Source organism: Natrix helvetica (genome assembly GCF_964273705.1).
Source record: "Natrix helvetica genome assembly, chromosome: 1".
Taxonomy (NCBI): domain Eukaryota; kingdom Metazoa; phylum Chordata; class Lepidosauria; order Squamata; family Natricidae; genus Natrix; species Natrix helvetica.
Genome location: NC_138548.1, coordinates 275475500 through 275501889, shown reverse-complemented (window position 1 = coordinate 275501889; position 26390 = coordinate 275475500). Strand labels below are relative to the sequence as shown.

At 38.9% G+C, this 26390-nt stretch overlaps 1 protein-coding gene across 3 annotated transcripts in view; it reads left to right on the top strand.

Annotated features, from left to right (window-relative positions):
- Window positions 1-26390, top strand: part of ARHGAP26 (Rho GTPase activating protein 26) — a 257550-nt gene that overhangs the window by 69837 nt on the left and 161323 nt on the right. For all 3 annotated transcript variants that reach the window (XM_081936142.1, XM_081936141.1, XM_081936143.1), the window contains exons 2-6: window positions 9899-9994; window positions 12965-13026; window positions 19270-19341; window positions 22383-22484; window positions 25001-25111. In XM_081936142.1, coding sequence (XP_081792268.1) covers window positions 9899-9994; window positions 12965-13026; window positions 19270-19341; window positions 22383-22484; window positions 25001-25111 — 443 coding nt within the window. The remainder of the gene's footprint in view (window positions 1-9898; window positions 9995-12964; window positions 13027-19269; window positions 19342-22382; window positions 22485-25000; window positions 25112-26390) is intronic.

The following is a 26390-nucleotide window of genomic DNA, read 5'->3' as shown; positions in this document are numbered from 1 at the left end:
GCTTAGGATGGGTGGTGGTGGGAGATGCTGAAGGTTCCATTCAGCCACTGAAAATCTTCCCTGCCAAAATCCCAGTGAGATTTCCAGTTATTGAGAAAAGAAACACTTGCAAGTACCCTTTTCCAGGCCTCCCAGGGTCTCCCAACCCACCTGAGGCACCAGGTGCCCCTTACCTTACCACTCTTCCCTATGCTTGGGTTTTAACTTCCCTCTTTTCTCTGGGGACTGGTTGAAAGAGCTGTCTGCTGAAGGATTTCAACTCCCCTCTGTGCCCCGAGGGAGAATTCCTTTGGCAGGCTGCAAGAATGAAATTCCATTTCTGTATCCTGCCAAAGAAGTTCAGCTCCTCTCCATACACGGAACTCCATTGGTGGGGTTGGGGATTTCTTTGTGATGGTTGGAAGTGCTTTATCAGCCATTAAGCATCCTTTCTGAGGTCATCATAATTCTGGACCATCATTAAACCAATCAGTCATAAGTTGAGGACTACCAGTAAATGGGATCCTATACATCTAGGCGTGTTATTGGGCGAATTATAAAGGGCCACGTTAGAAAAGATTGTATTCACTGGGTTGATGAAGAAATATACCATGTGTTAATAATTGCAGCAGCAACATTTTTGTACCTTGTTGAAGGAGTTCAGCTCCCCTTTACAGGCATCTTTCATCCAATCCCCAGAGATGAGAAGGAGTCCTCAACAGGTGGAAGCAGCTTGCAGCCTTCCCTGCTGATTTGCCCATTGACTTTCTGGATAAGCTGGGTAGTGGAGGACTATAGCAATAGCACTTAGATTTATATACTGCTTTACAGTGCTTTACAGCCCTCTAAGCGGTTTACGGAGTCAGCATATTGCCCCCAACAATCTGGGTCCTCATTTTACCGACTTTGGAAGGATGGAAGGCTGAGTCAACCTTGCGCCTGGTGAGATTTGATCTGCCAAATTGCAGACAGCCGGCAATCAGCAGAAGTAGCCTGCAGTACCTCATTCTAACCATTGCACCACCACGGCTCCTCCTGACTAAATGTATATGTGATCCTACAATCAGTTCAAAAATAATAATTTAGCTGAAGTCTGCTGTTAGGAGGAGAATGACAGCTAGAATTTAACTTGGAGGAAGAACTACCACAGAAAGATGAAAGAGAATAATTGAGTCTGTCTGCACACTCACACGCATGCATAAGAATTAGCCCTAGAGAAGCCAACCTCCTTTCTCATCTCCACCCCAACAATTAGATGAAAGGCCAAATTATATTTTCAGTGCAACAGTGCAATCTGAATGAAGCTCTCTTATCTGGGATGTGACAATCCTATGGATTTCCACTTGCTTCCATTTTAGCATTATATTTGGTCTAATTTCATTTCGTTTTTGTTTTTTCTTTCTTTTTTTTCTTTATTCATTAGATTTATGTACTGCCATCTCATCTATATGCTCTTCTTCTTCTTCTTCTTCTTCTTCTTCTTCTTCTTCTTCTTCTTCTTCTTCTTCTTCTTCTTCTTCCTCCTCCTCCTCCTCCTCCTCCTCCTCCTCCTCCTCCTCCTCCTCTTCTTCTTCTTCTTCCTAGTAACCAGTTTTGGTTTCCATAATTTTTGTTTACAAATGCCCAATTTTTGAACAGAAGCTTTTGCAATAAAGTTGTTCCAAATTCTGCCCAAACATAAACTTCAGCAAGACCTTAAGATGCATTTTCCTCCCTGAGTACAACATTTACAGGGATTTACCTTTGCCTAATTATAGACAAGCAATGAATTCACTATTTTATTTTGCGTTTAACTCATTTACACTAAACTAAGATAGAGCGAGAGTCTTGCTTGTATTATAGCCAATATCCAAATTCTTAAATTCTAGATTATGAAATATAATATAATTAGCATAGTGTAGTGAGGTGTAATGTAGTATAGTAATAATAGTAATAGTAATAGTAATAGTAATAGTAATAGTAATAGTATAGTATAGTATAGTATAGTATAGTATAGTATAGTATAGTATAGTATAGTATAAGCAGGTGATGGCAGGTGGACCAAGGCAGTCATAGAATGGATCTCATTTGATAAAAAGCATCCACAAAAGAGACCCAAAACAAGATGGATTAGCAAGTGTTGCGGGCTCACTTATCAAGGACTGTATTGGTTGGAAACATGCAGAAGAGGCCTTCATTCTGCAGTGGATAGACAGTGGCTAAAATGATAATGATGATGGTGGTGATAATGATAATGATGATGATGATACACTATGGGCATTGAATCTCAGAACCAGGGTTTCAGTGCAATTCTGTTATCGGTTCCTTCTTAGATTTTAGATGAACTGAATTGTTGGAGAACCTCACTGTTCGTAGGCACAGGATGGATATTTAGAAATCCAGCTGTGTATCAATAATCTTACAATGTGTGGAAACTCAGAAAATGGAGAAGTACTTCCTTACTCCTTACTGTAAATTACACAAAAGGAAGATGTTCAAGTGCAAAATTACCCTTCATCATTCTGCTGTTCTACGAAGTGTCTCTTTTTAGAATAACAAGGCTTTGAAGCAATCTTGTTGAAAGAGCCAAACACTTGTTCCTTTTTAAATTCCTTAGTGTTGTGCATGCCTTTGAGTCAGTGTTGACTCCTGATGACTGCCTGGACTAACTCCTGTAGTTTTCTTGGCAAGATTTCAGAAGTGATTTGTCATTGCCTAATTCGTGCTAGGGTTGAGAGCAAGGGACTGGCCCAAGATCACACAGTTGGCCTCATGCCTAAGGCAGGACTAGAATGCCCAGTGTTCCTCTTTCTAGCCTGGTGCCTTATCTAGTACACTACATTGGATCTCCAAGTTTCTTAGAATCATCCTTAAACCTTCTGGGCTTATTTGTCTGCATGTCTGAAACATTATCTAATTGCATAGGGGGGATCCATTTAAGCCAGTGGTAGTAGTGTCCATTCTGCATGGCAAATCATGGGAGTAATCTTTTTATCCTTATACATCAAGCGAATGGGACTTTGCAGGTTATCTTGGAAGAGTCTCAGGTAATAGGCAATGAATTTTCCTGCATTTCCTGCTACTATTAACTCTGCTTGTCAAAGTTGCTGCAAAAGCAAATTGTGGGTCTCTCCCATTGATTTGTATGGTGTTAATAGTGAGGGGAGACCATAGGGCCGTAATGGGGAACCTATGGCATGCGTGCCGGAAGTGGCGCACAGAGCCATCTCTCTGGACACATGAGCAGTTGCTCTTCTGAGTTCCGACATGCCGGCCAGCCTGTCTTCACACGTACTGGAGCACCAGAAACTGGAAGAGCAGTCACTTTGTGTGCACACACGCACCAGGAAGATGATCTTCTTGTTTCCGGCACGCACATACGCACAGCCCAGAAACCAGAAGACTAGGTGGCCGGTGTGCATGTGTGCACCGGAAACTGGAAGATCATCTAACTGGTGCATGCACGCACACCGAGCCCCTGCTCTTCTGGTTTCTGGTGTGTGCATGCGCACTGGGCAGCCAGAAGACCAGGTGGCCAATGCGCATGCATGTGCCATAAACCAGAAGAGCAGCTGCCCGGCGCACGTATGCGCACCAGGCGGCTATTCTTCCGGTTTCTGGCATGCATGCGCTCTCCTGTTTCGGTACTCAGTTGCCAAAAAGGTTTGCCAACACTGCCATAGGGGCAGGAATCGTGAAGATGACAGCCTTTAAAAAGAAAAGCAAAAAAAAGAGAAGAGAATCTGTAGAGAAAGAAAAGGGCTGCCGGAGGGAATGTTTGGCAGCAAAAACAGATTTTCCAGCCACAATAGTGTCAAATGTTTTGGCCCTTGACTCCCAACTGCCTCTTGCTTGCAATGGAGGTCTTTGGAATACTCGGGGCACAGTCAGGCACTAACATGGCTGGGCTCCTAATGCTGATTGAAAAACCTAGTAGCAGAAATTTAGATGGCTCCTATATAGCAGGATGCTAATGCTAGTGAAGAGAGTGTCTGGATTCCATTTGTGGATTTCTCTTCTCTTGAGAATTTATTACAGCCTGAGATTATATTCTGAGAATGCTGAGAGATACAGTGCAGTAACTTAACAGTTTACACTGAACCATTTCTCGAAATGTTGTTTGTCTTATTTTACTTGCATTCCAGCAGTTTTAAAAGATTTGTTTCCCTCTGAGTTTCTGTGGAATTTTGAAAAAGGGACTCTGCCAGTGTCAAAAACTGTTTGGATTAATTGGCCTTCCTTTTCTGGAAGAGTATAATCTGGCCAGTACCATTTTTCATGTTTCTGAGTCCCACTGTGTATATTTTATGTTTCAGGTTGACATGCTCTGATAATTGATCTCTTGTGGGAAGTAAATAATTGTTCGGTGTTATGCAAATAATAGTGTTCATTGTCTATGTGGGAATTCCCTTCACAATTATGTTCTCTGGGGTCTTTGTATAGCTGTCTCCAGTTGTTTAGACTGGAGAGTACCTGAGGCTATCCTTTTTTTCTGCAAGCCAAATGAATAATGAAGGACATTAATGTGAAAAAAAAAAAGATTTCTACGGCCTCATTCTAAGTAATAGTTTCTATTATGCATATTATGTGTTGTTAGCATCTGCCTTAAGTTTCTTGGTATATGACTTGTACCTTGCGTGTGTGAGTGTAATTAAATGTAGGACTTTCAAATTACAATCAGCATAAATATCATTTTGGGATGATAAACAGTTGTTTTGTTTATACTGTGTGTTTTTTTGCAATGGGAAAAGTGGCCATGTAATCCTCCTAACCTTCCTTCCTTCCTCCCTCCCTCCTTAGATTTTTCTCTAAAACGAATATAAGTTGCTCTGTTTCCTTGTTAATTTACAGATGGCAAATTATAAATTCTATCCAACCATTCTGTAGACAATTAGTCCAGGACAATGCCATAGCATCTGAACTAATATGTTTGATTAATACATATTAGTAATACATACAGAGTAATACTGTAAAGCATAATTAGAGAGAAAATACTATACATTGCAGTTAGTTCTATGGAGAACTTTCTGAAAAATGGCTTCTTATATCAACCTAAATTAACACTTTGTAGCTTTTCCATGAGAAAACTGATCCCAAACTGGCAATTTTGTTTGCCTTGAAATAACAGTTGTTAAAAGAGGCTTTCTTGAACTGAGAGGATGTAGAATATTAAAGCAAATTAATGGAATTTGTGGTGTTATGGAATTTCCTTTATCAGTTTCAGATTTTCTGTCTGAAGTGGGAAGAAACACATCCCTTCCTGCTTTCTTGTTCTGGGGAATTCTTATTCTGCGTTCTGCAGAATAGTATAGATTGCCTTCTAGTGGCAAAGAAAGGAGTACACTGTACTGTTTTGATAGGAACAAAATGTTTAAAATGTACAATATACACTGAATATTAAATTTGATATTGTTGTAACATTTTCCCAGTGATCACTATAGTCTGTTATTATTAGAAAGTTTGATTTACTCGGCATTCAAAACCTAGCCGTTTAAAATCCACCAAACCTGGGTTATACAGTATAATTATCAATTTATATGCTTTAAGTAGCACCTAGGTGACTTTGGTTGATTTGGGAAAGCTAAGGAAGCTCAAAACTAGTTTGTACTTGGAAGGACAGATTACCAGGGGACCCTAGAACTGCAAGACTGAGAAGTTTTTTTAAAAAAAAACTGCTGGAAAAGGTCAAGAAATCTCTGTGGGCATGTCCTTGAAACTTGACTTGAAGGAATCTTTCTTTTTCATGGTCCAATATTAATTATATATATTTTGGAAATATGTTAGATGAGACTTTCCCTCCATCTCTCTTTCTCGTTCTCTCTTTCTCTTTTTCTTTCTCTCTCTTCCCCCTCCCTCTGCCTACCTACCTGCCTACCTAACTGAGATGATTAATCCATGAGATGTAAGCCTTATGTAGCCGTCCAGGTGTTTCCATATGGCTTTCAGTAGGACCTATGACTCTTCCCACCATTTTGCACTTTTCTGATTCAGTGTTGTTGGAACTGACGTTTCTGAAACAGCTCATTCCTGCTGGGCCCCCAAAAACAACGTCTATGGGAGTGATGACTGCAGCAATAGTGTTAATCAGGGCAGAACAAATAGGATCTCTCTAAGTGGAAAAGACGTAAGCAGTGCCTCTATTTGTATAGCCATGTACCTGTTACAGATACAAACTGTGTGTGCATAGGTGACTTCCGAGCATCACAGCAGCATGTTCCCCATCCCCCCAATCCCAGCCCCAGAACTAATTAGCATTTAGAGTATTCAAGTTAAGTGTACTAGACCTTATTAAGCCATACATTCTGCAAAGTCTGAATTGCTGCCTCTTTGTAAGCATCACATAGTGAGTTTGCATCCTTCACACAAGTCTCTTTCCACTTCTCTTTTCTGGTGGAATGTGGCAATTGGATCCCTCCCAAATACTGACCAGGCTGAATGATGCTGTAGTTAATCCTTTTTGACAAAAAGCCCATATTGCATAATGCAAACGTTTGCTAAGCTTAGAGGGTATGCGTATAATGAAGAGGAAAAGGTACATCATGTTCTGCAAAATGCTCAGAGACAAAAGTTTAGTATATGGTTCTGGTTAAAGGAAGCAAGTCCTTATGAAATGAATGTCCCAAAGGTACTTTTTCAAGAGGCAATTGGACTTTGTTTTTCTCTTTGAAGACATTTTGCTTCTCAGAGCTGAAGAAACTTCTTAGATGTGAAGTGAAACGTCTTCAAAGAAAAACAAACAGAAAGTTCAGTTGCCTCATGAAAAAGCTCCTTTGGGACAACCATGAACCTGGATGACTGAGAATCTCCATAGACATTTATGAAATGAACACTTTCTTATTATTTTCAGGAGAGCAGAAAGCAGGAATATTTTCTGAGTGATAGGGCAGTAGTCTGAATCTTCCATTTCAGAATGGGTTTAGGTTTTTGCCTGTTTATTTTCTGACATGAACAGTATAGAAGTGAAGTGTTTTTAAAGCTTTTGGAAAGATTCAGGAATTAATCTGATTTGATGTATTAAGTAGATTATGTTGTTCCATTCAAATTAAGTTTATCAGATAACATCTGGTGGGAACAGAAGACCCAGTGTTCTAGTATGACTGACTGCAGTTAATATTGATTTGCTTTTTACACAATTATGGTTGACCTCCTTGTGTTATAGATTCATTTTTCCAGAGTTGCTTTGCTCTTTTTGACAGCTGTCACTAGGAAGACAGAATTCATAGTAACAGCTCCATCACCATTTTGCCTTATCTTTTGAAAAAGAACACTTTACACTAAGTGATTTATCAGCAAGCTGAATTAATTTTCCTTAGCATGTCTATGGAGTTGCTCAATCATCCAGGGTCATGGTTGTCAAGAGGCGACTGGACTTTCTGGTTTTTGTTTGAAGATATTTTGCTTCTCATCCAAGAAGCTTCTTCAGTTCTGACTGGATTGTGAGCAATGGAAGGATTTGCATTCCTTGCAGACAGCTGGTCATTTGCATTCTTTTAGCAAGTCGTTAAGATCACCTGGAGTTTTATCTGTGTCACCTGAGTGGGGCAAATGGGTGTGGAGCCTTCTTGGAACAGTTGAAAGGACTGTGTTGTAGACTGGGGATGTCATATCCCTCTTCTGTTGAGAGAGAGAGCTGTTCAGTTTTGACACAGATGGCCTCTTTGATCCTTCTTTCAAACCAGCTGAGTAGCCTTTGCCTTTTAAATGCAGATGGACTACTGAATCTAGTTTCCCTAGCATGCTCATCATTTTTCTTATTGTCAGCCTTTTGGGGTAGTCCAGACAGAAAATCAAAATCATGACTACTAACCCTATTATTATAAGGTTACAGTCATCTTGCAAGTCCAAAAAACTCTTATCCTCTCCCCTGCCTTTACTTTCCAGGGAGGGTCCCTTCTGAGATGCTTTCTCTACCCACATCTCTCATTTAGACTCAAATTTCTCTTATCAGGACTGTTGTCTAGGCTGAGGCTCTTCCTCCTGTCTCCCAAAGTTATTTTCATAGCCCATTTTTATAACTATTCCCATTCAACTGTTCAGTCATCTTCAAAAGAACTATGATTGAGAATGCCAATTTCACACAATCAGATGTGAGGGAGGGATCAGAGCACCCTGGGGAGGACAGTTAATCAATGAACCAATTTAATAGATTTTTATCTGTTCATTCCCTCATCATAACATAGCCTCTTACTTAAATACACATATAATTTTAGCTTTTGCTGCGTTCAGTAACCATATTATTTGATTCCCTATACCTTGCTGAACAAAGGACTCGTCCCTTTATGAAAGTAACATAAAAGAAATAACATAGAGTGAAATTTAAAAAGAAAGATAAGATAAAAGAAGTAGAAAAGAGTTACAGGTAGGAAAAGAAAAGAAAAGAAAAGGAGAAGCAGTTTCCAATTTTAGTAGTTACAACAAACTCATCACCTCTCCACTCTCTCTTCAAAGTTACAACAAGTTTCTCGTTTTCACATATTCAATCCCTTGAATGAGCAAATGCATAAATCACCAATTCATTTTCTCCTATTTTCTTCAAAAAGTCTAAACCAGGTTTTCAGTCTTTAAGTAGTTGTCTTTTTAAAATTATTATTATTATTTCATTCAGTTGTGTCCAATTCTCAGAGACTGGCTATATACAATAAGTCCCTGCAATTTTCTTGTCAAGATTTTTCAAAAGTGGTTTGCCATTGCCTTCTAGGTTTGAGAGAAAATAATCCAGGGATTCATGCCTAAAAGCAGAGCTAGAACCCATAGCCTCCCAGTTTCTAGCTCAATGCCTTAACCACTGCACCAAACTGGCCCCCACTTGTTGTCTTACCCCTTATGAAACAGATGAATTGTGCCATTTCCACATGTTCTGCTATTTTCACAATCCATTTGGTATTTCAGTGTTTTTCCATCATGGTACATATAATAGTATCGCTGCAGCTACTATATAGAAAATCAGTCTTCCATAAGTGCTAGCTGATTGGTTATCCACGAGTCCCAAAGTTTTGCAGAAACCTCTTCATTCTCCATTCCCCTTATGTGGATAGATGTAAGTGTGTTTTGTACACTCCCTTCCTCCCAATTGGGATGCAGCCTTAGTAAACTGTTCTGTCAAGATTAATTTTCTTTGATGTAATGAGAATACATTTCAAAACTTTGCCAAGATAGTGGGGCACAAATATTGGTGAGGATGAAGGCTGGAGTTAGCTCTGCTTTTCTGTAGGTCCCCAATGCTTGGCTTGTGCCTACCATCCCAACCTTCTATGCCGAAAGCCTTTCTGAAAACTATGTGACATTTCAATCCTGATAGCAAAAGAGCATTCTTGCCATTATCTGGCAAAGTCACGTAGAATGTTTCAGCTCTTTGGCTTTCGTTGTGGAAAAAAGACAATGGAACACTACAAAGTGAAATGCAGTAATAACAAACTATACGGGTATGATTATGTTAGAACTATTCAAATAGAAAAAAATGATACATAGGAATAAATAAAGGGCATAGTTTATTAAAACATCCTCACTCTGCTCTATTTCCTGTCCTTCCTCAGAGAATTACTAAAACCAGGAACTGAAAGTTGTGTGCATTTTTTAAAGTTAACCAAGTATGACAGCTTTAAATAATGTGTTGTAAGGATCGCCTTTATAGTAGGAGGGTTGCCAATTATGATTTAAAGTTGTTGGAACATTGAAGATTTGCCCGTAATGAAGCAAGTCTCTCAATTTTGCTTTGTATGACATAATGTTCATTTTTTGGATTTATTAAAAGCTATTTTTAAAGGGTACTTATGGATCAGTAGTTTTCCTTTCAGCAGAACCTTTATTATTTACTTTACATCAAAGACTGTTCTCTAGCCTGGATGACAGAATGAAGGACATTGCTACAAGCTACTAAAATTGGGATTGCTAAATTTGTGGTTTATTACTTGCCACTGAAAAACTTTTCTTCTCTTTATAGATTTGTCTTCAGCAAAACGAAAATTTGCAGACTCCTTGAATGATTTTAAATTTCAATGTATAGGCGATGCAGAAACAGATGATGAAATATGTATAGGTAAGTACATAGGCTTTGATTTAGACAAATGAGGCAATTCAATGGCTTAAATAGGAGGAATACAGATAAGAATGAAGTGAAACATATCTACAGTAATTAGGGAGGATGAGTCTGCAAATTATTACAGGTTGTCCTTGACATTTGACCATTATTGCGATTTCAACTTCTGTCACTAAATAATGTGATCATTAATTCCAAAGGTGCTTTTTTGCAAGAGGCAACTGGACTTTCTCGTTTTTCTTTGAAGACATTTTGCTTCTCATCCAAGAAGCTTCTTCGTCAATGACTGGATGGTGGGGAATGGAAGGATTTATACCCCTTGTAGACAGCTGGTCATTTGCATTCTTTTAGCGAGTCATTGAGGCCACTATCTCAAACTGAAGCTCAAATGGTTCCTGTAGTCTGCAATTTTTCTGGAAATCCCATACCATTCGAAAGGTGTTCATCCCAAAGTACATAGCTAAATGTCTATGGAGATTCTCAGTCATCCAGGCCATGGTTGCCCCATGATTGCCCCAAGGGTGCTTTTTAAAAAGACTTCAAAAAAAAAAAAAACAACCAGAAAGTCCAGTTGTCTCTTGAAAGAAAACACCTTTGGGACAACCATGACCTGGACTTCTCCAAAGAAAAACCAGAAAGTCCAGTTGCCTCTTGAAAAAAAAAGTACCTTTCAGATATCCAGGACCTGGATGATTGAGAATCTCCATAGACAGGTGATCATTAAGTGTGTCATACTGGTTTTACATTTTTTTTTGGGGGGTTATGATTGTTAGCAAATCCAGCTTCCCCCATTGACTTTGCTTGACTGAAGCCCCCTGGAAAAGTCACAAATGGCAACCAGATGACCCTGAGACACCACAAATATTGTAAATACATATTTCCAAACACCCAGATTTTGATCATGTGACCCTAGGACTGGATGTAAGTTAATGTTTTCATGCCATCATAACTTTGAACAGCTGTTAAACAAATGATCACCAGTTGAGACAATCTGTAGCAAGCCTTTGAAAACTGAAATGATTTGATTTATTGATCAAATAAATAAATCAAATAAATATACAGTAGCCTTTCACGGGAAAAACAGCATTAGTAGTAGATGTAACTACATCCATAGTAGAACCCACAAATAGTGCTCTGTTGCCAATCTAGCAGGTTAGATAACTACATGCTCTTATAAGGAACATGCTGGTAAACCAAGTAAGGTGCTCAAAAATTTCAAGGTGGGGACCATTCACCCTGGTGCTGTTCTGCATTATGAAAACAGCTGCACAGTATAAGCCAACTTCAAGGGCCATCTCATGAAGATTGCATTACAATGGCACAGTTGTACATTGCCATGAGTTACTGAAAACATGTCTCTGTGCTCGGGTAGGAATGCAATTGGTATACCCCTTGAAGCTGATCAAAGTCTCTCCTTTGCCTCTAATGCTTTGTGGTTGTCCTGAATCAACGCTGAATCCAGGAGCACCTCCAACCTGCAAACCTCATTCTTAAAGAGGAATGCAGTTTTGTCCGGAATCGGTATTTTCCCTTAATCCTGAAATCCAGCTCCGGAAATAGTAACAATTCATGTTCAATTTCAGTTTGCCTCTCACATTCAGTCTCTTACAACTTGTAGACATCCGGAGGCTCAAAGAATAGAAATGTAAGGTTATGTATCAAAGGCATGTTGATTACTAAGGCCAAAAGTATATATTCTTCTCAGTGGGTTTATATTAATATTATATATCATGAGAAATAAATCCTTGCAGGACACTACATGGGATGGAACAAGGTTTTCCCGATATCTGTTTTTGGTAGCTCCTGGAGCTGTAGGAATCATTGCAAGCAGCCCCTCCGCTCCCCAGTTCTTTCAAGTGTACCAAACAAATGGGCACCGGTGTCAGAAGTTACTGAGAGATCTTGTAATATAAATAAGATTGTAGCACCTCGTGTTCTCGTGGTACAGTTTATCCATCAAGGCTGTCTATGTCAGATCCAGGTTCAAATGTAGAAAAAAAAATTTAAAATCACCAGTAAAAGTTCCTTTAGCTTGGCTAAATACAAAAACTGGATGCTCATTGTTAAACTTGGTCAGGCCAAAATATGGTTCTCTATGCAAAGGCTTGACCATTGCTTTCTTTAAGGGGTTTGGAAACTCTACCCGAAGAAGAGAAAGTTAATACTCAGTGATAGAGTTTTTTGAGGTTCTTATAAACCAAGCTATGGAACGATCTAACATACAAGTAATGGCACAAACACTTCCAAGAACTTTATCCACTTCCTCAGAAAACAAATGACCGAACAAAACTCAGAATATGAATGTTATTTATTTACTCCCAAAGATTTTGTTCAAGACCAGATGCATTTTTTTGTTTATCTATTTAGATCTATTGGTGAGTACATGTTGAAGACAATGTCTCATCTGAAAGTTCAGACTATCCTTTCTGGATAATCTTCCCTGTTGCTTATCAAACCAAACAGAAAATAGAACAAAAAAAAAAGGCTTATGTTTGCCTTACTACATGAGCCGAGATTAGTGCTTGGGGACAAGATTGTTATGTCATCCATTTGCATTGTTTCTTATCACATTCAGAAACCCCTGAATTTTATTTGTTTGAGAAATAATGAAAACAAAAGGATTACCTTACCTTAATCCTGCACTTGTTAAAGAGGCTTAGTTTTTATATAGACCATGCCAGATGGACTGATCATACTTCAATGCTCATATATGCTCTGAAGTGGGTGCCCGCTGGTCACTAATTTTGAAGGCTGTGCAATGGTTTGTGTTCTGTTGAATTGAATTGACTGGCTGTCAAATGGTGCTGTTGTCTTCTCAGCTATGTGGTTGCAAACACGCAAACATACATGTATATAAAGCATAGACAGTCACTTTTTTAGTGCCATTGTAATCTTGCCAGATGAATGGCTACAAGTAAAAAGACTACATGCATTCAATAATCTTGTTTGTCTTTCTTTTATTCCTCATAGCAAAATCCCTGCAAGAATTTGCTACTGTTTTAAGGAACCTAGAAGATGAGCGCATACGAATGGTAAGAAACCTGCCTCCTTTTAGATATAATATCATAATTTCTGGGACAGAAATAGAATGTAATCAGTGCTTGGAAAACACTTCAGGGTAAAGTATGATAGGAATTTTTTTCGGATGTTACTGAAATCATATAACTATGCATTTTCTCTTCTTAAGGTACATGAATGTCATCTTAGGTTCCAGGGAGCAGTGTCCCAGAGGCTTGTAGGATAGATTAGCTCTACTCTCCCCCTGATTTTAAAGGGAGTGTGTGTGTGTGTGTGTGTGTGTGTGTATGTATGTATGTATATGTACAGTATGTATGTATATATATATATGTACAGTATGTATACATACATGCATACATACATACAATGTATGTATGTATGTATGTATGTATGTATGTATGTATGTATGTATGTATGTATGTATGAATAAAAACGTATACATGGAACATTTTGAAACTAACGCCTTAGATAAATCTGAACACAAACCCAAACTCTGGCTTAGATATGTTGATGACACTTTTGTGATTTGGCCACACGGGAAAGAAAAACTGGACAACTTCCTCACACATCTCAACAGCCTACACCCCAAAATACAATTCACCATGGAAATAGAAGCAGATAACCAACTTCCCTTTCTGGATGTCCTAATCTACAAAAAACCCAATGGCTCCCTAGGACACACCATCTACTGGAAAAAAACACACACCAACCACTACTTAAACGCACAATCCCATCACCACCCTGTACAGATCAACTCTGTAGCCAAGACCCTGATCTCCAGAACCAAATGCCTAGCCGACAAAGACCACCTGAAAACTGAATTACACACTCTCACAACCATATTAATCTCCAATGGATTCCATAAAAAAACAATTACCAACCTAATCCAAAGGGAGACTCCCCCCAAAAACCAAGACACAGAACAGGACAACGGCATTGCCCTCCTCCCTTACATCAAAGGCACCACAGATAAAATCAGCAAAATTCTCCACAAACACAATATCAAGACAGCCTTCAACACTGACCAAAAAATAGCCAACATCTTAAGAAACCCCAAAGACAAAATCCAGCTAGAAAACCAAGGAGTCTACGAAATACAATGCAAAATCTGCCCTGCAACATACATAGGACAAACGAACAGGAGAATAAATGCATGTATCGCAGAACATAGGAACGCAGTAAGAAAAAAAGAAAAAAACTTCCTCCCTTTCCCAGCACCTTAAAGCTACAGGACATGAAATTGATTTTGAAGGAACCATGTTAATCTCCAAAACAGAACACTTCAACAAGAGAATAATTATGGAAGCTATCGAAATAGAGAAACACCCCCACAACATGAATAAACGTGATGATACCTCCCACCTACCAGACATCTGGAAACCAGCGCTAGTCAACAAACCAGACATCTGGAAACCAGCGCTAGTCAACCACCCTGTTGTTACAACATGAAACAACAGTAGACACACAGCCAGCACCAATCAGCACCAATCTACCAATCATGATACAACCACACAACCAATCATTCCACTTACTGAAACAAAGCCAGCACTCCACACACCCCCACCAAGATTTATAGAAAGACGGCAGCTCCAATCACACTTTAAGCCCAAAACCCAGCCTGAAGATGGCGAGTGAGACCTCGCCAAAATGCTGCCAAGACAATATCACTCTTACATGGGAAAAGACCCGAATACAACAAGACATACCTACACCCGTGAAAATCTATGAAAACAAATATCTTACCTCTATGGGGAGGAAACCTTTACCAGCCTGAAGATGGTGAGTGAGACCTTGCTGAAACGTTGCCAAGACAATATCAATCTTACACAGGAAAAGACCCGAATACAACAAGACCAGCATACCTACACCCGTGAAAATCTACGGAAACAAATATCTTACCTCTACGGGGAGGAAACCTTTAACAGTCTGAAGATGGCAAGTGAGACCTCGCCCAAACATTACGAGCAATTTCAACCAAATTTGGAACACAGATGACTTATTCTCTGGAAAAAAAATACTGTGGGAATAAGACACCCTTAACACCCCTCGGTGTGTGTGTTCTGTTAAGATATACTCTGTTATGCCTTAAAATGGCTTCTACTGTACAGCGCAGTGGAATTGCCATTGTAAAGGCTTCACGGTACTCCATAAGGGACTCCCTCTGGTAAGGGGGAATATCCAACATTAGAAATTACGTTTGGTCCGGACATTTTCCCTTTATAAATAACTGGAAGTCTTTAAGAAGATGTTGGATAGTCATTTGCCTGAAACAGTATAGGGTTATCTGCCTAGGCAGGGGGTTGGACTAGAAGACCTCCAAGGTCCCTTCCAACTCTGCTATTATATTGTATTAAATACCCAGACAACGCCAGGTTATCAGCTAGTTGATAATAAAAGACCTCCTTTTGATGTCTGAAACAGTTTCCTTTACCAGCAACTTTGCCAATGGAAAAAACTTCAAGAAGAGCAAGATATTGAGTCAGTGGGATGGGAGACCATAAACATGGTTAACATTTAGATTTGTTCTCAATGGGAGGATTTTTTTAAAAAAAATAAAGGGCAGCAAGCAATATTATTCATATGTTTTTGTCCTGTTATTCTTCTACTAATTGGCCTTTGGAATTGTCAAGATCATGGTCTGTATGTGTGCTATGGTTAGAAAAAAATGTTGCTTTAATTTATTCAGTAAGATCTAGAACAGCTTTCTTAACTTGTTACTAGGCTTTGATAGATGTTGGCTTTGAGAAGAAATTGTGGGTAATTTTTGCAGTGCTCTTGCCTGCTTTGGCCAATGGCCATCATATAGCTCAACAAATTGTCAACTTCTCTGCCTAAAAGAATAGCAATATTCATCCATAGGGAGTAAATCTTGGCAGCTTAATAAGGATAGCAAACTACAGCAAACTGCCTGCCACTGAATCTATTTGGTCTTGCACTCAAAGAACAAAGATTGTATTATGCAGTTCAGCTTCTTTAGACATTTTTGCTCCCAGCTGGATTAAAGTGTCTCTGATAGCATCACATGTAGAAGGGACTATAGATTTAATTCATAGAATCATAGAATTGAAAGGGACCTTGGAGGTCTTTTAGTCAAACCCTTGGCCTAGTTCAGGAATCCTCATAACAGCCTGGACAATTGGCCATCTAATCTTTTTTTGAAAACCTCCAATGATGGAGAACTCATGACTCCAGGAGCAAGCTGTTCCATTGCCATGTAGCTCTAACCGTTGGGAAATTCCTTCTGATTCCAAATTTGTGTCTCCATCCATAAAGCTTCCACTCATTGATTGTAGTCTTAAACTCCTCCCCCACCCCCACCCCCAAAGCAGTAAGGAGAACAAATCTAATTCTCTTTCCTGTGACATCCTTTCATATATTGAAAGACTGCTATCATGTCTCCCCCTAACTTTCTCCTCTTTAGGCTAAATATACCAAGTTCCCTTAGTTGTTCTTCATAGGACTGAACATACAAGCTCCTAATCATCTTTGTCATTCTTTTCTATACTGTTTCCAGTTCTCAGCGCCATTTTTATCAGTGATCAAGACCAGAAACAGTAGTTCAGGTGCAGTCTCACCAGTGAAACAGAGAATGGTACTATCACTTCTCACAATCTCGATGAAGCCTAGTGTAGTATTGGGCTTTTTGGAAGCCACAGCTCACTGCTGAATCATGCTGACTCTGTGGTCTACCAAGATATCCGGATCCCTCTTGCAAGTACTGCTGGGTAAGGCACCACTTATCTTGGATCTGTGCCTCTGGGGTGAAGTCTGCAAGAATAATCATGACTCAAACAAAGAGCTAAAAGGCTAATCATCATGGAACTAGAGAAAGGTTACTTTGGAATGGTGTAGAGGTTTTGTTGTACTCATGTAGATTGGCCCTTTGAATTGCGCTGGTGTGAGACTCATATAGTTCAGGGGAGGCTAGAAGCCTGGGATATAGAACTAGTTGTTTAGAGATGATTTGGATTGTCTTCATCCTGTATTCCCTAGAAATGCTTGAGCGAGTTTGTACCTTGAGCCTACATTCTTTTGCTTCTTCTCTTATCTCTTGGGCTATTCATAGATCTTGCTTCTGCTTCACACTCTGGATGGCTGTTTTTTAGCCAGAAGGAAAGTTTAGCAAGTCTGCCTGCCTGCAAAGCATGGTGATGTCTCTGTGTGAACAGGACGAAGCTGACGGTAGTTCAAGTATGAACAAAAAACAATTGGAGGAATTCCCTCACAATGTCTTCCTTTGGGATTTAATCAAAACATGGGAAGCCAGGGATGCTACTGAGATGATTGTAACGACTGACAGAAAATTCACAAACAGTCCTTGTGACTGACTGCAGGAGCCTCCTATATTACTTTTGAAAATGTTTCTGTGATTTTGTTCCTTGTGAATGAATTTCTACAGCTAATTGAATTACATTAAAAATGTAGAAGAATTTCTCTGCCTAGCATTACTCTTGGCTATTCAAACTTCCACATCAGTCTTCTGGTATCTTTAAGTGATCATAGTTATAGATAAAGCTGCTTTAAAACAAAAAGCTTTTCAACCAGACAATTCTTGCCTTCTATGATTCGATGGGACTTTTTAGTAATAACAGTAGCAATCGCACTTAAATTTATATACCTGTTCACATTGCTTTACAGCCCTCTCTAGGTGGTTTACAGTGTCAGCATATTGCCCCCAACAATCTGGGTCCTCATTTTACCGACCTTGGAAGGATGGAAGGCTGACTCAATCTTGGACCGCTCAGGATTGAACTCCTGGCAGTAGGCAAAATTAGACTGCAATATTGCATTGTAACACTGCACCATTGGTGCTCTTGTAACTATAGAATATTTTGAATAAGGGAATCTACATAAGCAGCAAAAGGTTGAATGCTGAAAATTAGAAAAGCTAAACAGTATTTACACAGTTTTAGAATTTGAATAGTGTTTAGGCACAATATTTTACCTTATTTGTGGTTCCTTTCACTGCAAACATTTCCATCCTATGATCCACATTCTATTGGAAATCTAAAAAGATAGGGCAAACAACCTGAAACATGAAAGTTAGAATTGCAGTATTACATTGAAACACCGAAATCTCAGAGGCTTAGGGAGTCTAAAGAAATCATTACTATTTTAAAAATCAACTTAATTTTGAAATTTTATGGATGTCAGCTGTGCTTGTGCTTCTGTGGGTTTCATATTATGAACTCATTTATTTCTTTGCTTTGAATAATTGGCCTTTTATCCTTGAGTGGCAACAAATTAAAAATAATACAAGTGTAAACAAAAACAAAAAAAAAACACCTAACATCTGAAGCAGCACAGATATCCACATCAATGAATCCTAAAAATGAACTTAGTTCACTTCCCGGCCTAGTGCCCAGGAAAAAAGCCTGTTTTTAATCCATATGAAAATCCATATTAGTGTTATGGATGATCTACCTAAAGGAAGAGTTTGAGGGGGGAAATCCATCAGCTTATAAATTTGTAGGTTAAAAAAAACATTTACTTCAAGCTCAACTCCCAATGTCTTCATGGATGTCAAATTTTCATTGCTGCCTTTTGGAATGCTTTTTCAACTCCCCAGCCTAGCTCTTATTCATACCCTGTTTCCCCAAAAATAAGACCTCCCCAGATAATAACCCAATTGGGCTTTTGAGCATGTGCGCTAAAATAAGCCTCCCCGAAAATAAGACCTCCCCAAAAATATTGCAACACAGCAGCAGCAATGAGATGACCACGCTCACTGCCTCCTGCACCTCAAAAATAATAAGAGCTCCCCAAAAATAAGGCCAAGCGCTTATTTCGGGGGTCAAAAGAAAATAAGACCCTGTCTTATATTGGGGGAAACACTGTAATATTCCATAGAACTGTCCCATCAAAATACTATCCAAGCCTGACCTGTTTAGTTTCCAAACCCAGGAAAGGGAAAAGTTATATACCAGCAATGTACAGTACCTAGTAGTAGCAACCAGCTGTTTTCTAAAATTCTTCAATGCTTCTTACTTTTTTTTTATTCGCGAAAGAAGCTGTATAAATAACCACAGTTCTTAAATTGTTCAGTTTTCAAGTCGTTATATTTTAACATCAGTTGATTTTGTAAAATTGAAATCAGGGGATCCCTAATTATATGGTGTATAAAATTCTGAATCGTACTGATATTTTAGGAAGAAAAAAAATTATCACGTTTAGAGAGAATTATAGTAATCGAGCATGGATATGTGGATGCTTAGACTTAGTAGACAGTAAGCATTTCTTTTCCATTTCCTTGGCAGATTGAAAATGCTAGTGAAGTCCTAATCACACCTTTGGAGAAATTTCGAAAAGAACAAATTGGTGCTGCTAAGGTAGGTGGAAAAATTGATAATGTTTTCTTGTCTCTTTGAAGGAGATTTCAAAAATACACTTGAAATATCATTTGGAAGATCTGCAGGAATCAGTATAACACGGGCAGCAGTTGCTTTTTCTGTCAGATACTAAATAACCTTTCTTGGCATCCCTCTTCTAGACTTCTTCAACAGCAGTCGAAAGAGGAGTTTTCTTGCATAGTTTAATTGAGAAAGTTATTGCAATTGAACAATTGTATGTAGTATATAGATGGTAATAAGTGTTGGATAAGAATATTTTGATGCACCAGATCTGGTTATGGTTGGAAAAAAACATCAGAAAACAAAAACCTAGCTAGTTAACCATTTTGTTCTCATGTTAGGCAAACCAAATGCTTATCAGAAGTTTGTGACTATAGAATTAATGAAGTTAATGTATAAACAAAAGCATACAAGGATATGCAATTGGAGAGTATCAACCTACTTCTATTTTACATATATTAGGTGAATATCAGAAAAGGATTATAGGTGAAAATCAAAGGAATATAAGCATGTTTGTGAGAAGGGTATAAGTTTCCGCTGCCAAGGCAAGGAGTGACACATCACATACAGGTAGTCCTCAACCTATGACCTGAATTGGGCCCAAAATTTCACTTCAGCCGCAAGACAGTTATTACAGTAAAATACTGTTCCATTTTATGGTCTTCTTTCCCGCAGTTGTTAAGTGAAATACTGCAATTATTAAGTAGCACAATTACTACATGAATCTGGCTTCCTCCATTTACTTTGCTTGTCAGAAAGTCACCAAAGATGATCGCATGATCTTGGGATAATGCAATTATGACAAATACAATCCAGTTGCCAGCCATGTGAATTTTGATCAAGTGACCTTGGAGATGTTGTATGTTGGAAAACTAGTCATAACTCATTTCAGTACCATTGTAACTTTAAATGGTAAACTAAATGAATGATTGTAAGTTGAAGACTACCTGTAGTAGCTTTGGAACTAGAGAGATTTCTCATTTTCACCATAACTCTGAACCAGACAGCAAAGCACTGACTTCATTTGTTGTCACTGTTATCATACAGCTAAATTGGTTTGGCTGTTTAGTATAAAGAAATCATCATATTCCCAGAATCCCAACTGAGGTAAGAAGAAATCTGTGGCACATCCAGTGGCATCATAACATCAACAGAATTGCACAAGTCTTCAAAGAGTATTATGAAAACTACTGTCCATTCTTACTAGAAGAGTTTCATAACCTGGAATTCCCCCTCCCTCTTTTTTAATAATAATAATAATGATGATGGTGGTGATGATAATAATGATGATGATGATGATGATGATGATGATGAGGTGGTGGTATAGCTCTAAGTTTTTTCTTTTCCGCTCCAAGGTATTGCACCTTCTACTCCTGTTTTGTTGCTATAACAACCTGAGATTTCTGGTTAAGATAGATGATTTCCTGCCAGTTTCTTTTTTATTCAGCAATTTCCCATACAAAATTCTCCATTGCTTCCTATTTCTGCAACACTTAGGAGTGACACCAAAGCAAATATTTTACTATTCTGACTCTGCTATATACTTCATCAACCTGGTGCCTTCTGCGTAGTCCTGTCTTCACCATCTGCACTACCATGCTGAGGTTCCCCCTGAGGTCATCCCCCTACACATGTTTCAAAGGATCTTGAAGACCAGGCTTTTGCTGAAGCTAGTGTGACTGAAGCCCTCTTTTTTTGTTCCTCTTTGGGTTTATTATCTGCGCCACCTTCACAATTTTTTTGTTTTGTGTTGTTTTCTTGTTTTATGTTTTTTAAAGATTTTTTTTAAACAATGTGTTAAAAGTCACAGAGTTAGGTGGCATATAAATTATTATTGCAACCATTGGTGTGCATTGCATTCATTTGCATCAGGTCAGGGTTGCTTTGCAAGTTCACATCAGGCATGTCAAACTGGCGGCCTACGGACTGGATACAGCCTGTGTAGGCCATGCCCACCCCAGCTCCGCAAGGACAAAATTATTCAATACATCACGATACAACTCGCAATGCAATCGGGTTTGACATCCCTGATTTCGATCACTGATATATCCAAAATCAATTAGATCTTTGTACCAGTTATCTGTAATCACTATCCTCTATGGTTGTGGGCTGGCTGATGGAAGATTCTAGTGGGACAGAGAGTCTTCCGGCAGCTGGCCCACAACCATAGAGTAGTCCCAGAGTGGCCGCTGCCGGAAGACTCGGCAGCGGATCTTTGGAGTTTGGAAGCCAATTATGCTCGGAGCACGGCGGTGGCAGCGCGCCGCTACCACTGCCCTAGCCCTGCAGGGAGAGCTGGGCCAGGGCATGGTGAGGCTGGTAAGCACGCGAGCTGGGGGCGGAACAGGTGCTTGCGCAATCTCCCTTTCTAGCCGGACAATGCGCCACATGGCTTAGCGCCTTTGGGATATTACTGGGTCAGTGAGTGGCGTTCTGCCCGGCTGGAAAGGGGGGTTGCCAGGAAACCCCCCGCTCCAGCTGGGCACAGCGCCACTCACCAACCTAGTGGTATCCCAAAGGCGCTAAGCGATGTGAGCACCTTTGCCCCCCTCCCCCTGACTCCTGTGTCTTGGCGCCTTTGGGATATCGCTAGGTTGGTGAGTGGCTCTCTGCCTGGCTGGAGAGGTTGGGGTTTGTCTAGGGGGCTTATTATCGGGGGAAAGCATATATTTTTGCCCACAGGAAAAATATGGCATGGTCTTATTATCAGGACATGTTGTAGTTTTGGGGAAACACGGTAGGTAATATCAATGCCACTGTTCATGTTACTTAGTTGGGTAATGGAACAGCTGCAAGCAAACAACCAAGAGCAAAAAGAGCAGCAAGGACACAACAAATAAAAATATATCCCTTATCAGTATCCTTGAGGGATGATGCAACAGAGGGAGACATAAAGTTTTGAGTCACAGACTACTCATTTATATTACAAATATTTGGAAATATGTATGTGTGTTTATGTCTCTGCATGATTATTGCAATATTATTGTTTTCATGGTTTCTTGTGTGGCATATTTTGACAGGAAGCCAGAAAAAAGTATGACAAGGAGACTGAGAAATACTGTGGAATATTAGAAAAGCACTTAAATTTGTCTTCCAAGAAGAAAGAATCTCAGCTTCAAGAGGTGAGATTGGCTGTTTTGTTTGCTTGCACTACCAAGCCAAAAGTTTATTTATTGTTGTTGAATGAAAGGCTTAAAGTTGCACTTTTAAGTATGTATGTTAAGAAGCAAGTTTATTTTGGAGCTCTTTGAATTCTCTCTAAAATTCCAGGTTAGAGTTTCCATTGCTTTTAATTAAATCAGCTGTCTACCCCCGTCAGATTTGGAATTGTAAGGTAGAGGAAGAATGCTGTAATTTTGCTGGCTGAGGAATTCTGTCAGTTGAAATCCACACATCTTAAAGTTGCTGAGGTTGAGAAACATTGCTCTCTAGACCATCAAGATGACAATTTTAACCACACAGCGTTTCTAATTCCCTGTAAAACTGTGTAATACTTGAATACTGGTGCCATCTTGTGGTCCATATTTTATATTAAAGTTTGCTATTTTTCTCTATAGAGATTTGAGCTATCTCCTCCCTCTCTTTTTTTCTTCCCCTCCCCCCCTTTTCTTTACCTTTCATTTCAAACATAAATGGCTGCCTTTAGAGATGCAGAGTTCCCTCTCTTTTGGCTTTTATTACCTTTGAGTGAGGGAGCTAAATGATTGCAGCTTTGGAACAGGAGGCTACAAGATTTCAAGTGTTAATTGACCAAAGGTTAGGTCATCAGTTGGATTTTGAGAAGGGGATGATGGTCAGATTAGGGGCAAATGCAAGTGCAAGGGCTTGTTGGTTGCAATAATTCTAGCTGTGTGCATTTTGATTTTCATGAGTAACACCCAGCTACTTCATAGGTGTGTTGTTATTTTAGTATAGTTAGACCATGTGTAATTGATAGACTGGATTTTATCAAAGATTTTATCTGTTATTTATTATTTTAGTCTAGAATTTTAGATTGGAAATTCACCGAGTGTTTTTATCTGTTCTGGTCTGTGGTCTATGACTGTAATAAACTGAATTGAATTGAATAAGTGTGTTACTTATCTGAAAACATGCTACATTTGGAACAGCATCCATGGTGCTTCAAAAACAGGAAGGGTCTCAAAACTTGAGTTTTGCCATTGAGCAGGGGTGTCAAACTCACGTTGTCATGGCAGTGTCACATGATGTATAAGGGCTTTTTTCTCCTTCACTAAACCCTGGGGTGGGTGTGGCCAGTGCATGACACATCCAGCCCCCGAGCCGGGATTTTGACAGCCCTGCCATAGAGCTTTAAATAATATTAGGAATCTGAAAGTTGTAACTTGAGTAGTTTCATAAACATAGCAAGTGTGAGCTTCTTCCAGAAAGGCTGGGACTAAATCTTACCCATGCAATTAAAGATGAATAATTAACAATCAGCTCATAATATAATTGTGTGGAAAAAAGTTTTAACAGCCCAGCATTAGATGGCTGGTAGTGAACTAAAGTCCTATATAGGTACCAGAGGTAGTATTCAGCAGGTTTTGACCAGTTCTGGGGAACCGGTAGCGGAAATTTTGAGTAGTTCAGAGAACCGGTAAATACCACCTCTGATTGGCCCCGCCCCATCTATTCTCTGCCTCCCAAGTCCCAGCTGATTGGGGGGAAATTGAGATTTTACAGTATCCTTCCCCTGCCATGCCCATCACTCCTGTAGGAACCCACTCCTGTTGTAGACATATTCTTGTATGCAAAGAACAGAAATAAAGATCACCCTGTTTCTGTTCTTTCTTAGAAGTCTTTTACATAAGAACTTGTCCAGATAATTGTGTTTAGGTCCATAGTATTCCAAGTCTCTTTCCTTTGAGTACTACCTTGATTTTAATTTTCCATATTTGTTATTTTGACCATTCCCATCTTTCTCAAATAGTAAAAAAGACTCAAAATAAAACTGATAACATTACGCACACACAAATTAAGAATAAGAAAATAACCACTTATTCTTCTACCAGTTCTCAAAATTTCTATGCTCTGGAATATCTGCGTATCATTTTATCTGACACAAAATAACTGCATTTTACAGTGAAATACATCTGCTTTGCAGATAATTTGGGATAGTATTCTATGCTGCACTCTTGTCCAATGCGGTGCTTTCCAAATGAACTCCCCATATTCTGTAAAAAATTTTGGATGGCTAACTAAGATTGCCAAAATTCCTGGAGTTGTACTCCAAAACATTTGGAAGGCAGCAGAAAGTATGACTTGATATGTTTATCTGCTTATGCAGCTTTAGTTTGGACAGGGCCCATCAGCTATCATTATTTTTTAGATGAGAACTCGACAACCTGTACCAATCATCTCAGTGAGAAATCTTCAATTATCTTTTAACAAATCTCAGGTTCTCAGAATGTTACTCTATCCACTTAAGGAAGTTTGCCAGCTTCAGTTTGTACGGCATTAACTATTGGACAGACAAGGCAATCTTTCTTAAGAGCTTAGCCCTTTGCTCCATAGACTTCTAGAATTAAATATACTTAATTGGGAAAGTTCTATTCAAACGAGCAGCCTTTGTGTAGTCTTGATGTCAAATGCTCACGGTTAATTACTTGCTTTATTTTCTTTTTAATCCACATGACAGGCAGACACCCAGGTGGACCTGGTCAGGCAGCACTTTTATGAAGTTTCTCTTGAGTATGTCTTCAAAGTACAAGAAGTTCAGGAGAGAAAGATGTTTGAGTTTGTGGAACCAGTAAGTAAATGTTTGTGCTTTGTTAAGCATTTCTTCTTCTCTGAAATATAACAACGGTAAATTAAGCTACAGTGAATGATTTAGAAAGTAATGATAAAGTGGCTTTTTTTTTCTTTCATCTCCATGATATATGTGAGGACACAATACATAAATCAAAATAACTGACATTTGCATTTTCCTAAATTTTTCACTTTTGACGGTTTAAAAAATATATGCAAAAAGCATAAGAGTTGGGTGATTTTTTTTTTTACATTCATAAAAAGATGCCAGTCCCCCTATATTGTTTAAAATATTGCTTCTAGAAAAAGTGAACCCAGAGTTGCGTACATTAAGTGAAATATGCAAAAATAGATAAATATATGCATATTTTTCTTTCAATCTACAAACCTAATAGGGCCTAAGTGAAACTTAATCTTAAAATATTTGCTCATCCCTAGAAACAAGTTACATTCAGGAAGCAGCATAGAAACAATTTCCATGTGAACAGAATGGAAATAATTACGTCCAAATATCACAAATATGAATATTTACCATTGGTTCTAATTTCATTCTCAGTAAAGGAAGGTGGATACTGAAATTGTTTAATCATCAATTGTTGCTGCTGTCTTTCTGCTGCTACAACATTTTAATTCCAGTATGCTCTTAGTTGAAGAAATACAGTAACTCTGAAGAAAAACCATTAAAATATTACTGTAAGTGGTCCAATTGTTATGGTCAGTTGGGTAAGGCAGTGCTTCTGATTTGACTCATAGTGCTTCAGAGCAAGCTAGGATATAAACATAACACCTGTCTGTAACTCTTTCAAGTAGCTGTGCCTGTTCCTGAAATTGTAAAAAAATCTGGGGAAAGATGTAGCTGTTCTACATGGTATAGATAGATTTGTGCCCCTATTTCTGAAGCAGAACTGGAACTGAATCTGAAATGTCACACTGTTGAGGTAAATTGTATGTGAAGATTTGTTGCACATTCAAATGCTATCTCTGCTCAGGGTATAATAATATCTTATGATCACTGATCTGTTTAGCTATGAGAAGGAAATAATCACAATGAGCATCAGGCATGTGTCCAGCACCAAGTTACTTAGAGGTTTACTCTGGAAAATATATATTTCGAACCATAAACTTTAGAAGCAGATGAGTTTTGGAGGGGAAAGAGAATAAACTCCAGAAGGGGACATCAAAACCAACAGCAGGTTCAGAAGAGACTTGTTTGCTGAAAAGCTCCCATTTTGGATGTTTCAAACAAAACCAAAAAAAAGGAAATTCTTATTTATTTGTTA